The sequence below is a fragment of the Paramacrobiotus metropolitanus genome, unplaced genomic scaffold, assembly GCF_019649055.1.
Source record: "Paramacrobiotus metropolitanus isolate TYO unplaced genomic scaffold, Prichtersi_v1.0 Parri_scaffold0000018, whole genome shotgun sequence".
NCBI classification, from domain to species: domain Eukaryota; kingdom Metazoa; phylum Tardigrada; class Eutardigrada; order Parachela; family Macrobiotidae; genus Paramacrobiotus; species Paramacrobiotus metropolitanus.
In genome coordinates this window covers 689,540-702,329 of record NW_026570238.1, presented here as the reverse complement: position 1 = coordinate 702,329, position 12,790 = coordinate 689,540, and the positions used below count along the sequence as shown (strand labels likewise).

Genomic DNA, 12,790 nt, shown 5'->3' with positions numbered 1-12,790 from the left:
ACAATACTGTTGTCACTGAGTTATACATTTTACGATCTAGTAATTGAATAAGGCAAATAATAATGTTCAGATGGGATAAAATCTTACAACAAAACGAAAAAGCTTACGCAGCCTGATACGGGGCTGTTGGACCGTGGTTTTCTAAGGCGGTCCGGGTTGGTTAACCACGGTAAAGCTTCCTATCGCCCAATCGCAGATTTTTGTGCTATTTGAACAACTATTGATGAGCTAGGCGGAGTCCGCTTTCGAGCCGAATGATTCACATGGTTCACTCACAATTTTGCGATATACCGTTTACGTAGGGAATGCTTCGCAAAATCGAGCTCTCCAGAATTGCGGCGTTTTTACTTTCTGTGACTAGCGAAGTACCTTCTATCTTCCCGTTCTTATGCAGTTTCTAATGCCAGTGTGAAGACCATCTGGATTTTTTCAGTATTTGAGCGAGTCTTTGAAGTAAATTCGCATCGTGAGTGGAAGTTCTTGTGTTGTACGCCGACAAAATCTCGTGTTTGGGTCGACGGCATATCAGCGAACTGTGGTTGTTTTGTAGATTCTGTTTGTTGTTCCGGAGCCATCATGGTGCGGATGAATGTGCTTGCAGACGCGTTAAACGCGATCAACAATGCCGAAAAGCGAGGAAAGCGTCAGGTTTTGATCCGACCTGCGTCCAAAGTGATCGTGAAATTCCTGACCGTCATGATGAAGCATGGTATCTGCAGTGGCTCCTTGACGTGCATTCGTTGTTGTACCGTGAGTCAATCGTGTTATTTCTATCCAGGTTACATTGGAGAATTTGAAATTATTGATGATCACCGAGCTGGAAAGATCGTTGTGAACCTCAATGGCAGACTGAACAAAGTATGAACTAATAATTAATTGATTCTGTTTAAATGCACTCACAGCCATGCCTTGTTTGAATCACGGTTCGTAACAAAAGTGGTTCTGATTTGATTTTACTTTGCAGTGTGGCGTGATTTCTCCACGTTTTGACCTAGCCATAAGGGATTACGACCGCTGGTTAGGTCGATTGCTACCTTCGCGTCAGTTCGGGTAAGGATCCTGCATTCTTACGTGTAATACGAGTACTGATTAGTGATTACTGACAGCTTACTATACTTGTTTGAATATTGAGCAAAAGTTGCATAGAGCCAGGGTTTTTCCCGACCTAATATCTTTGTTGGCCTTATTAGATTTGTGTTTTCCGATTCTTCAGTTGTTAAATTAGTGTACAATTAAAGCGTGACGGTCTACTAACGATTTTAAGAACTTTAAATTAGCCTGCGAGTCAGTTGTTGGATATTGGTATTTGGCTCCACATTCTGTTTTTGCTTTTTTCCCGTCGTTGTATGATTGTAGGATTAGGAGGTATTTTTAACTGAAATCAGGCTTGGCTTGCATAGATTGCTTTGCCATTGTGTTCGGTCTCACTGGTACTGACTTACTTGAATTCGTTAAAAGAAAACTGAGAAGTGCAAATAATGTGATAGGTGACACTGGTGATTATTGAAATGCTAAATGAAGCCTGGATTAGTTAATTTCTGGGGTTGACCTGTCGTTTCTTTTTTCAGATATGTTGTTTTGACAACCAGCAGCGGCATTATGGACCACGAAGAAGCAAGGAGAAAACACGTCGGAGGAAAGATTTTAGGATTTTTCTTTTGAGTCTGGACTATGAATGGTACTGGCGGAACTGCAAACATCTTATGTTTATACGGCGGGAAAAAAACAGATTAAAAAGATGCGGATACTGCAGATTTTTCCCAGTGAATTACATTTCTTCAGTAATTTTAATTAAGTGTTTTTACTGACACTCGTGCGGCGGCACAACCGTTGAGTTCTGTAAGGCATTCAGTAGGTGTCAGATTCAAAGCCATCGCGAAGGATAAAAATGGAAACTACTTCAAACTAAAATTTTATCTGAAGTTAGTAGTTATGTATCAACTTGGTCCAGCTTGCAGTAGCTCATTTTGGTTACCATGCTGCGAAAATACATTTCAGTTAAAGTTACTTACTTATTGCGTCTTGTCTCAGTTGAGCAAGAAGATTGCAGTCGTATATTTATCTCACAAAAAAAACAGATAAAACTTGCTAAAACCACTAACTCTTTATCTGCCTATCGGCTATAATTTCTTCGTTTTTGAGCCGTCGTTTTTCCATTAGAGTTCGCATTTCTTCGTAAACAGTTATGGTAACTGCTGATGCCGGCGTAATGCGGAGAACGTTGGGGATCATTCCTTTGAACTAGTTCGAATAAGTAAATGTAGTCACGTTCATTAAAAATTAATGGCGATGTTTGCTTACAATTTGTATCACATCTATTTTCTTGTGTAATCTACTAATCTTACAGTCGTTTCCGCGAGTGATGGAGCTACCGAGCTACTCTAGTAAACTATCACGCTTACGCCTCTGACTTTGATTGCAAATGCAGGCATCAATTCTACAAAAGAATTTAGGTACTTTTTGTACTTACAAATCCACGATATCCTTCCCGGCTGCAAAAAAACAGTTCCGTCATTATTTGTTCTTCATCCAGTTCCCCAACACATCGAAAAATATATGATCACTACCAGTAGGGTAGAATCAAAACACTACTCGTAGCTGAAGATAGAATATTTCCAGCAATTATTTGTACATACTCTTTGTAATCACAGTACGAAGTGAGCCACGAAAAATCGGTACTAACACAAGAAAATCCCCAAACTAATCTATTCAAAACGTACACCTTTTTTCATATACGAGTACTCCGGGCACAAATTTAAAAATTCAATAAAAAACCTGAGTTTTAAAGCACTCTTAAAAATTATTGAAGCATGCCGGAAAACTTAGAAAACTTCAAAACGCTAAGATTCCAGCGATTTATCAGTTTTCAACGTCGGCTTTTCTTTTGCACGCGGAGCCAGTTTCTCGTAAGTCAGGAAAACAAGGCAGACATTTGGTGTAACGGCAAGGAGGTAAGGCACGAGACCTTTGTAAAATCCCAGTATCCTTTCTTTTCTACAATCAACAAGCAGTTAACAACCAAGCGGTCCACGTTGTTTGTCACTGAGTTACGAGAACCAGCAAAACCGTGCCTGCTTCTTTCGATTTCGCTAAAACAAGCAACCAAGAAGCGCTTCGTTTCGCAAGACTTTCGCTTTATAGCATTTTTGTATCGTATCTGAGCAAATATTTAAGTACCTCAGGAGTTACATTTTTCTGGAAGAACTAAAAACAGGGATTGAATAAACTGCGATACTTGTAAATTGCGTTAACCAGATTAACAATAGCTACTAATTTGACTATCCCATTTTAGTCATTTTTTGCATGTAATGCCTCAAAGGTCAATGCGAAATCGTTCCGTGGCATATAAATACCGTAATATCAGAGAACATTGTGCAGCTTTTCGTTGTATTGAAATGGGGACGTACCTCCATGTTCTCACAATCACATCCCACAATCCGTTATAATTTTTATGTTGGTCCTGTAATCGAGCCCTGATAACTTGGTATGGGTACGTCGCGGTAGCCGCGAAAAGTTTCGATATAGCTGCATAAGTCAAATATTCGACAGTGCCCTGAAAAACAGCAGATACAGATACAAACATAACAGCACATTAATAACCGATCCTATTTCAGTAGGCATACCAATTTGGCTTCCGGACCCGCTCCCTTGAATTTATTGGCACGCTTTTTTAATTCTTCATAGGCCATAAACTGCAGAGCGCCGTGGGATACACCGAACATACCGGGTATTAATCCCTACCAAGAAAACTGGTAAGTAACAAATCCAGCTATTTTAAACAAAGTAACTTGTAAGCTTACTTTATAAAGGCCCCTGATGCCTTCGTACTTGTAAATCTTTGCAAAACAGTCCACAAGCCCTTTATAGCGCTTACTCTGCGGCAAATCCAATTCGGACTGATTATATTGCAGACATATTCTGGTCTTCACCACCCAGATTGGGTTAGTAACGAATAATGTCCAAACACCTGCACATAAAGATTTTATTTCCCATGCCAAACAACATTCTTACCAGAATTTTTACAGAATACATACAGATAAGCAACGCACTAACCTGCATTGGCAGCTGCTAACATGTGCTGTACCGGAGTCAAGTTTTCCGTGGAATTATTAATTCCAGCCATCCATTCTTTGGTAAGATTGTACCTACAAATGGCCAGTATTGCAAGAAATACTTCTAAACTAAAACAAGAACTTAAACATTTCCGCATCAGCATTTAACACAATATTTAGCAAAAAAAATTATTTTCAGGTAGCAATAAAAACTACAGTTACATAAGATGTGCGAAAACCGCCACTGCCATCTGAAAATTCCGCAAAAGATTCTAATAAGAGTGAGTTGCGCAAAATCGAATAGTAAAATTCTCAAGGTACAGACTACAGGCGCCAACTGTAATTCGCTCCAAAAAATCGGTGAAATAATAACGATTCAAAAAAAAGGAACTGGCTGTTATGATTCAACCAGGTAAAGTTACAAAGAACGAAAGACACTAATTTTAACAATAGTGGCATTTCATTCCACGTAATAATTATAACGTGATTGCGACGTTTGACTTACATCAAGAAATACACTCCCCATGAAGTCCCTGCGCCCAGACAGCTAGGCGTAACTCCCTGGTATAAGGCTCGGATTCCGCCTTCTCGCCAGGTATGGGCAAATGCATATCGGAGGCCACGCGAGACAACAGCACTGTGCGGTGACGTGCCATCGTTTACTGCAAAATACAACATATTCAAAACAATAGCAACCGGGATCGGCTAAGAACCACCTCACCGGCGAATCGGACTTTAATTAAGTCCAGTGGATGCAATACTAAAGTGGATACCACACCACCGCTAAAACGAAAAAATCAAAGTTTATTCACCGCACCAAAGCGAGCACAGTAAAGGAGCAAACCTCAAACTATCATCATCCGAAGCAGGAGTAATACTGACTGTACGTACCTGATTCCAGCAACAAGATGCTCCAACTGTTCAGGACGATGCAAAATTGAATTTAGCCGAGTCAATGCGCTCGAAGGAGCTATTGGAGGACTGTCGGCATCTCCGCTAAAACTCGAAGACATTCGAGCCATCCGATTCAATAAGAAGTAACAGCCAGCTTCGACTGCCTGTAACTTATTTCAGTATTTTATCCGACTACAAGAATCCAACTATTCTCATAAATGCGTAAATTCCAAGATTCAGTCCGCTCTATCACAAGATTCTCTGCAAGAGTACCATTTAATGCATTCAAAATGTACACCCATCAGTAATCCGAAAAAACAAAAATATACGCAGCTGATAAATCATACTTGTAGATCTTAACTACAAGAACTTTTTTGGTAACCCGTAACTTGATCTAACCTCAATCCCGCATAAATCTCAAATTTCTAAAATCTGATGAAGACTGGGACGAGGACTGCTGGAAAAATCCTAGTGCAGGGCTGTGTAATCGCCGGCTACGTGCGGTCGAACAAGCGGTAGTTCAAAATTTTTGTTACGATCCTATGTATTTCTAATTAGCAAGTGTTTTGTTATGAATTTTGTTTCTATTTTAGACTTTTAGTGCGAGTACTCAGTTTATAGTTTATACTTACATGGTTAGATCAGTTGCATGCGATACCTGTTAAAGATACTGTAACGAAAAATTAACAAGCAGAGGGATCTAGTAAAAAAATAGAAAAGGCTAGAAATGAAACTAAAAAATGGGATTAAAAACTAGAGAAGATAAGCATACGGCATTCTAGGCTTTCTTTTAACCCAAGACTTCCAGGTACCATATTCCGTTCGAATTAGACCGCGGAAACTAGGATAGGTCGATAAAAAAATTCCAGCTGCATAATTGTTTTCAGAATTTTGCTGACCAGAGGTCAGCTACATAGATTTTTGCTGATTTTGATGGCCGCTGCTGACCACTGGACGGAAGCAACCATTATCTTATATGATGTACTTTATTGTTTCGGCTATCTTTCGGTTTCGAGTCACTGTTCGAAATCATAGCTTCATGCATTCAACTGGGGTCACTCTGCTGGTGCTATGTAATTACTTAATTTTTCTAATTTTATTTATTGTATGGCTCTAATTAAAACACATTTACATTCCGTATGTCCGCAAAACTTTTACACAAAATTCAAATATTTTAGGTAGTAATAATAACAGATACGAACGCAGCTCCGTACAATGTTCCATAAAAAATGTAACAGGGACCTGTTGCTTTTCAAATCACGGTTTTATCAATTACCTATGGATGCAAGACCGATCAGGATTGAGAAGTCAAAATTGCTAATAATTATTGAGTTGTTGAACTTGGCTGCGCATGCGCATGCTATTCATAAAATACAAAAACAGCAAAAAGTTTTTGAAAAATTATGATTTATAAACGAAAAAAGTCCCCATTGCAACGACTTGTTCCGCTTAAATTCGGCCTCTGTTATAATTTCGACATAGTTTTGAACGTCTTCAAAATGTCGCACTGTTAGTATTGTGTGTATGCACCAGATATTGCCCGTTGATGACCTACGCAGCAAAGACTGTTTACACAAATAAGTAAACCTAAACGATGATTTCGCAAAAAAAGTTCGCCATCTGCCAAGTTTGTCGTACTAACTGTTAAAAATCTTATTGACTTGTGTGACTACTCATAATTCCCTTACTTTTCTTAGCCAGTTTTACTATAAAGGTAGGCATAACAGCAGAGAACGTGGATATTTGCGTTGTTAATCTTATCTACATTTTTCTCGACACAAATGGTTAAGGAAACACCGTCACCATAGAGTGATAATCCTATTCTTAAATCGGAAGTCACAGATAAGCTGTTAGTGAAGTTTTGTTACCGTTTTACTCATTTGAAGCTGTGGACTCCAGATGTTTCTTCGTTATACATAGCGCAAAGTAAAAATACGCGTTATGGATTAACTTAAGATAAAAATTAACTTGACCGTTGAGAAAACTTATTTTTGAAAACGGGATCTCACATCTACCTGTGCAATATTATGGCAAGCAATATATCAGATTTCGAGCATTCGGTGACGGTGTTGGAAAAAGATCAGGAGCAGTTTGACCTTAAGGACATTGCTTCGTCCAAGAGGGATCACGGAGAAACTGCTAAGGATGACACAGTGGAAATCAAATCTGAATTATCCAAAGATTTCAGCACTGTTTATGGATTGTTTATTGTTGTTTCTGCGTTATGTCTGGTACCACTTGTTGAATTAATCCCTAATTACCAGTCGGATTTCTTGCGTGTAAGCTTCGATTTGAAGGGAACTAGTTCCCTTCAAATTCCCTTCAAATTACCCTAGTTCCGAGTGTAGGTTAATTAACCAAATAATCGAGATGGAAAACTTGAATATTTGCGGGTGTAGGTGCACCTTTAGTTCGGTAGCGCACTGCAGTGTTAATATTTGAATTTTATACTTCTATACATATACGAGTATAGATATATACTTTGAAGTGGTGAAGTACATAATTTATTTATATTTGAAGTACGTATATATTTTATATACATAGAAGTATATACTTCAAAATACTATACACATACACTATATTTGAAGTAGTGATATGGCAGTGTTCCGGTAGCACAATCTTGAGAGGCGCATGTGCGATACTGCTGTTGTATCGACCAATTCGATTAGTTCGTGATAATTTAAAATAATTACTAGAAAAATTTACTATTTCTCGAGCTAGTAATGGAAAACGTTTTTATGAATCATAAGTTCAATCAATATGCAGTGGTTCTGTTATTATTTTATAGTGGATCGAGACCGGATTGTTGGTGATCGCAATAGCATTTTTGGTGTTCGCATTTACCTTCCTTTTTCGCGCTCCAACATCGGTAACAGTCTGTGCGCCGGACGAACCTGAAGCCTTGTCGGCATGGGGGCGACTGAAACTTCGATTGCAAAACAAGTGGTTGAAACGGCAGAATCTACCGAAATTAGATCCCGGAGTCTGTATGCGGGTGCCGGTAAACAGGCACGTGACTCTGCAGAACACAGACAGTGGCAGCATGTACCTCAAAGTGGGATGCCTTATATTCACCGTGGGTTCGATGATTTATGCCTGTGTAACTCTCGGGATCGTAATCGAAAATTCAGCTGATTTTCCATCTGTTATGGCACTAAATCCTTCGATTTTCATAATCTTTCAAGTGCTCCAGTTATTTTTCCTGTTTCGCAATTCGCACGTAAGTGACAGCAAATGATTATAGTGACTGACCTTTCGTTATAGCCTGCTCCGGGTAATCTTGAGCTTTCGTTTCGAAAGTCCTAATTATCCATTAGCAGTAAAAGAATGAATTCTAACCAGCGTTGAGTAATTACCACCAGATCGAAAACCCGCCCTTTTAGATTTTGCAATGGCAAATATAATTTATGCGAAGCTTTATTTAACAAAATTTTGTGTCCCTGTGCTTGTGATAGGCTTACAAAGTAGAAGAGATTTGTACCTTGATCACTTTTTATGCCTTAAAGGTAAAATATTACGAAATCATAAACGCATACGAAATCATATCTGATCTTTGCAGTTTACGTTAACCAAGTACAAAACAATAGGAAGGCTTGGTCTTATTCATCTTGCCGCAACCAATCTGTGCGTTAGTTTTCGCTGCGTTCTCGATGAAACTCTTCATGAGTTCGCGGAACTAAGGGAACACGAATTAAGCGCCAACACAAACAACTCCGATGCAAACCTTGGTCAACATAAATCTCGTGTGTGGGCACGTTCACAGTCTTCATCTGGAACAGGTGGGTACCGTAAAGTGTAGTGAACACATATGGTACCAGAAGGACTGTCTGATAATAATGTCGATGTAGGCGACGATCGAGCTGACTCGGTGTTACAGTGTATTCATGCTTTTTACATAGTTTTCAAATTTGACCATGACAGCGTTCACGCAAACCGTAGCGTTTCTTAATTCACCAGTGATTGCGCAGTGGTGTTTAATATGGCTTGGGAGGGTAACGTTAATACTGGCATGAATCGTGACATTTTACCTGAACAGAACTATGCACTTTGTACTTTTAATTAACCCAAAAAATTCTAGAAAGTTTGCAAACCTAATGAAAGTTTTGAATAGGCTAATGAATGCTTGTATAGGGGCCTATTTGACACCATGTGTGGGAAAGGATTCCATGATGTGCAGCATTCTTCGAAGTGCCACACCCATACTCTTTCCTTGCATAATAGAAATGGCGTTAATATGTGCTGGAATATTTTTTGTCATGTGGCGCGGCGTTGGAATGGTTTCCGATAAATCAGCACCTTCAGTACATGTGGTCAATAAAGGTCACGGCAAGAAGCCCGTCAGCCGGACAGTTTATCGTGTGGATTGTGATCAAGCACTGATAGGGCTGTTTGTTGGACTGATTATTATAGTGGGCGTCACAGTGGGTGTTGTTATGTTTTTCTGGGCTGTGAACGATCCCGAATGGCACTTCTTTGCTGTCATCGAATTTAACACCATGGATCTTACTTTGCACGGCATCAATTTGATTGCTGTGATAATCTGCGCCGTACAATTTTCTCGAAAGTTACAAAGGACGCAGGCCCATAAATCAGTTAACCAGGAACTGGACGATGCACTTCTTCTAATTGCAATGGTAGGATTTGGTGCAACTGCAAACATCGATGAATACTGTGCCATTCGAATTTGGTGTACCTTTACGTAACTAATTACAATTTTTCAGGGTACCGTATTTGTTTTTTTTGCAGATTGGGGTGTATGCGTATTGTATTATTACCCTACTGGGAGCCTCCAGTACTCCCGGCACCCTTTCCAACCTTTCGTTTGGTGTCGGAGTGCTGACTTTGGTACAGACAACAGCTCAGACGTTGTTTCTGTTTGATGCCAGCAAACGTACAAAAATGACTAAGCATGATGCCACAGGGAAACAGCATAAACCAGCTCGTCAAACACTGACACTTTTGCTGATCACAAATTTGGCTCTTTGGGCGGTGAAGGTAACCCGCTATGATATTTCATATATAGGGAATGACATGTAGCTTTAACTAGAAATCATTCCCTAAACCTAAACAATTTTACTTATGATCAATGGGCATTGCATACTTAAAAAATAATTTTCTTTGTTTTGCAGGTATTTTGTTCCCTGGACACTAAGGCTTCCCCAGTACAACGGGATTTTTACGGAGAACGACAGTAAGTTGACCGCGTGCAAATTCTGCTCTGATATCGAAATATTCTTCGGGTTTCGACGATACGTAAAACGTTTTGCTGCAACAGTTATACTGAGTGGGCGTATTAACTGATTTAACTAAAGTATCCGCTGAATTACGAGCCAAATTAATTTTTTGCGCTTAACAGATGCACCTACAGAGTTTTTTTATTAGGTGGATTGTTCTGCTACATATGGTTGTTCCTCTGGATGTGTTCTACAGGTATTTTCATTGTTGCGCGGAATTCATCGTCTAATCACCATAGCGGCCGGTTTAGCACATTACTCTCAATAGGACGTTGTTTTTTAGTTTCCATTCTACTGCCTTCATTTTTGAGATTTGGAAGCGGGCTTATAAATGACAGCAACTTTTGACTCCCTAGCCGGCCAATTTGAACGGATCTCTTTTTTTACCTGGTCATGTAGTAAAATTACGAATAACGGCCTTTTCTTTTGAATGCTGTTTTTCATAAAATTGAAATACTAAATACGTAAAGATTGTCATTTAAGCTCGCTTCTCTCCTGGTAACGAGCATACTTTAGTAGTTGATCGCGTAAAAGGTCACATAAATGACACCGTAATAAAATAAGATGTACTGTATGCCTCATTATACTGGTATGGTATTACGTAGCCGAAAAAAAATGTCCGGTGCCGGAATGTGGCGTTGATTGCTAATGGCTGCATAAACTCATAAAAATATGCTTACGCGATTTGGCCACATCGATGATCTGTCGGATAGCTGCACTAGTAACATATTTAATTGTGTCAGAAATCATTACTGTATTACCAAAAACCTTGACCAGCGACGATATCAAAGGATGTTACTACTGTATTAAAATTTGTACTATTTTCCAACCTAAAAGCGCGAGCCGGTTCATATTATTCGAAAGTCAAAACAACCGGACCAATGGAAACAAATGCCAGTGCCAACGGCAACGAGCTACATGCCGGTATTTACTGGGATATTGAGAACATTCCCATTCATGCATATAACGCGGACGAAGAAGCCAAAGATGCAGTAGTGGGAATGAATAAACTCGCTCAGACAAACCACTTCAATGACTCAAACTTTGCTGAACTTATAAAAATAATTAAGAAATTCGTCATTGTTGCCCGCAAAGATGGAGATTACATATCAACTCCTCAAATTAGCAAAGATCGCGTTGTGGCACATGGGGTCAGTATACTGATGCAGCGAAAACGAAAACGGTCGGTAGAAAACAAGCCGACTGTACCAGTGGTAAGAAATAAAGAAAAATATATTTATCAAACCTCAAAATGATACTGATTACGATCACAGTAATTTTTAATTTACAGATCGATTACTTTCGAACATTGATTGTCTACTGAGAATGCTAATAAGTGTTGTCTCGTTACTCGTATATCTGGCGTACCAAAGCGATATTATTGCTTAATGTTGCCTTTAGCAATAAACTCGTTTGTTCTTGATGGAAAACCGCAATAATTTTTACCGTTCATATTATGTTGTACAGTATTGTACGTCAGTTTGCACAATTGTATCCACGTTTGCAAGTTGCAACCCTACTAGCGACAATGCAAATTTCGCTAATTACAAAGAATATCGCAGGTGGAATTAATTGATTTGCCCTTTTCCCGAGCCAAAGATTACTGCGATAAAGAGATAATTCGCCGGGCCAACATATACGTGCAATCATATCAAAACGGGCAGAAAGTTGTTATTTACTTGATGACCGGGGATAAAGACATAATCCGACAGGTAAACGCCTTCAGTGCGCAGTTCGATTTAGTCATCGTCATTTTACGCGGAAACCGAGAACTCCGCAACGTCACCGGCCACTGTCGCAATGTGCGACGTGAAAACGCCGGACGAGGAAGACGGATTCAGATTTACATGTTTGAAGAAGTGGTCAGGGCCGGCAAGAGCCACGAAAACGATTTCCCTGTCAACGATGTCGAAATTTTTGCTCGAGAAGGCGTTCATGACATTGATCCTTTCGCCAATGCGAACGCAAACAGCCGCAACCGAAATGCAGTCAACCGCATAGAAACGAGGAATCGCAACACCGCGCAAGAACTGGATGATGCCGGCCACTTTGACATTTTGTTCCCTCAAATGTAAAGCTGGAAAACCCGTAGCCCGCAAAAGCTGGCAATGCCTGTATTCTGGATCTAGATGGGCTCATGATTTTGATATTTTTTTTACTAAGGAATCCCGTCACAATTGCAAAAGCATAGTCACCGATGCCAAGCTGCTAACTGAATTCTGCAATTTATTCGTATTTTATGTAAAAAGCACAAGTAAAAGATTCATGTCCTGTCCTGTATTGTACTTGTATGTACATATCTACTGTACTCTGTAGTCAATTTTATACATCAGAAGCAGCTGAAGTCAATCGAACCAAGCATGCGTCAACTAAACACAATATTAAAATCCATTGCCATCGATAGTATTGCATCTGTAAATTTAGAAACTCGAAGTCCAGAGACAAAGCTGCTGAAACACAATTTAAAGTGCGAGCAATTATTGATTAGTGAGACGTTATGCATGCGATGCAACGGCAACATCCTCCTTGGTTATCACGCGCCACACGGTTATTACTTCTTAGTATTGATTAAAAACATGAATGATTGCCATCTTACAACTGAAATATGCA

General features: G+C 39.5%; 3 protein-coding genes across 7 annotated transcripts; 2 read left to right on the top strand and 1 right to left on the bottom strand.

The window, feature by feature from the left end:
- The first annotated feature begins 279 nt into the window (after window positions 1-279).
- LOC129585919 (40S ribosomal protein S15Aa) lies at window positions 280-1,750 on the top strand. 3 transcript variants are annotated; one of them, XM_055478839.1, is made up of 5 exons: window positions 280-487; window positions 551-709; window positions 779-858; window positions 965-1,050; window positions 1,569-1,750. In XM_055478839.1, exons 2-5 carry the CDS (start codon window positions 577-579, stop codon window positions 1,660-1,662), a joined length of 393 nt encoding a protein of 130 aa, XP_055334814.1. In that variant the 5' UTR covers window positions 280-487; window positions 551-576; the 3' UTR covers window positions 1,663-1,750. The 3 variants fall into 3 exon arrangements, with proteins under 3 accessions (XP_055334814.1, XP_055334813.1, XP_055334812.1); XM_055478838.1 differs by having other exon boundaries at window positions 281-453; XM_055478837.1 differs by having other exon boundaries at window positions 286-466.
- Window positions 1,751-1,801: 51 nt separating this feature from the next.
- On the bottom strand, window positions 1,802-5,373 carry LOC129585916 (mitochondrial folate transporter/carrier-like). 2 transcript variants are annotated; one of them, XM_055478830.1, is made up of 9 exons: window positions 4,944-5,373; window positions 4,774-4,835; window positions 4,558-4,714; window positions 4,054-4,145; window positions 3,801-3,967; window positions 3,624-3,737; window positions 3,408-3,553; window positions 2,471-2,492; window positions 1,802-2,241 (listed from the first exon to the last, which is right to left on the bottom strand). In XM_055478830.1, the coding sequence occupies exons 1-9, from the start codon at window positions 5,072-5,074 to the stop codon at window positions 2,098-2,100; spliced, it is 1,035 nt and encodes a 344-aa protein (XP_055334805.1). In that variant the 5' UTR covers window positions 5,075-5,373; the 3' UTR covers window positions 1,802-2,097. The 2 variants fall into 2 exon arrangements, with proteins under 2 accessions (XP_055334805.1, XP_055334806.1); XM_055478831.1 differs by lacking the exons at window positions 1,802-2,241; window positions 2,471-2,492 and adding an exon at window positions 2,501-2,994.
- A 1,361-nt stretch (window positions 5,374-6,734) lies between these two features.
- On the top strand, window positions 6,735-12,566 carry LOC129585641 (proton channel OtopLc-like). Of its 2 annotated transcripts, none has more exons than XM_055478399.1 (9): window positions 6,735-7,225; window positions 7,735-8,166; window positions 8,506-8,725; window positions 9,078-9,580; window positions 9,693-9,941; window positions 10,076-10,137; window positions 10,329-10,376; window positions 10,464-11,331; window positions 11,743-12,566. In XM_055478399.1, exons 1-8 carry the CDS (start codon window positions 6,974-6,976, stop codon window positions 10,513-10,515), a joined length of 1,818 nt encoding a protein of 605 aa, XP_055334374.1. In that variant the 5' UTR covers window positions 6,735-6,973; the 3' UTR covers window positions 10,516-11,331; window positions 11,743-12,566. The 2 variants fall into 2 exon arrangements, with proteins under 2 accessions (XP_055334374.1, XP_055334373.1); XM_055478398.1 differs by having other exon boundaries at window positions 10,464-11,394.
- The last annotated feature ends 224 nt before the right edge of the window (window positions 12,567-12,790 follow it).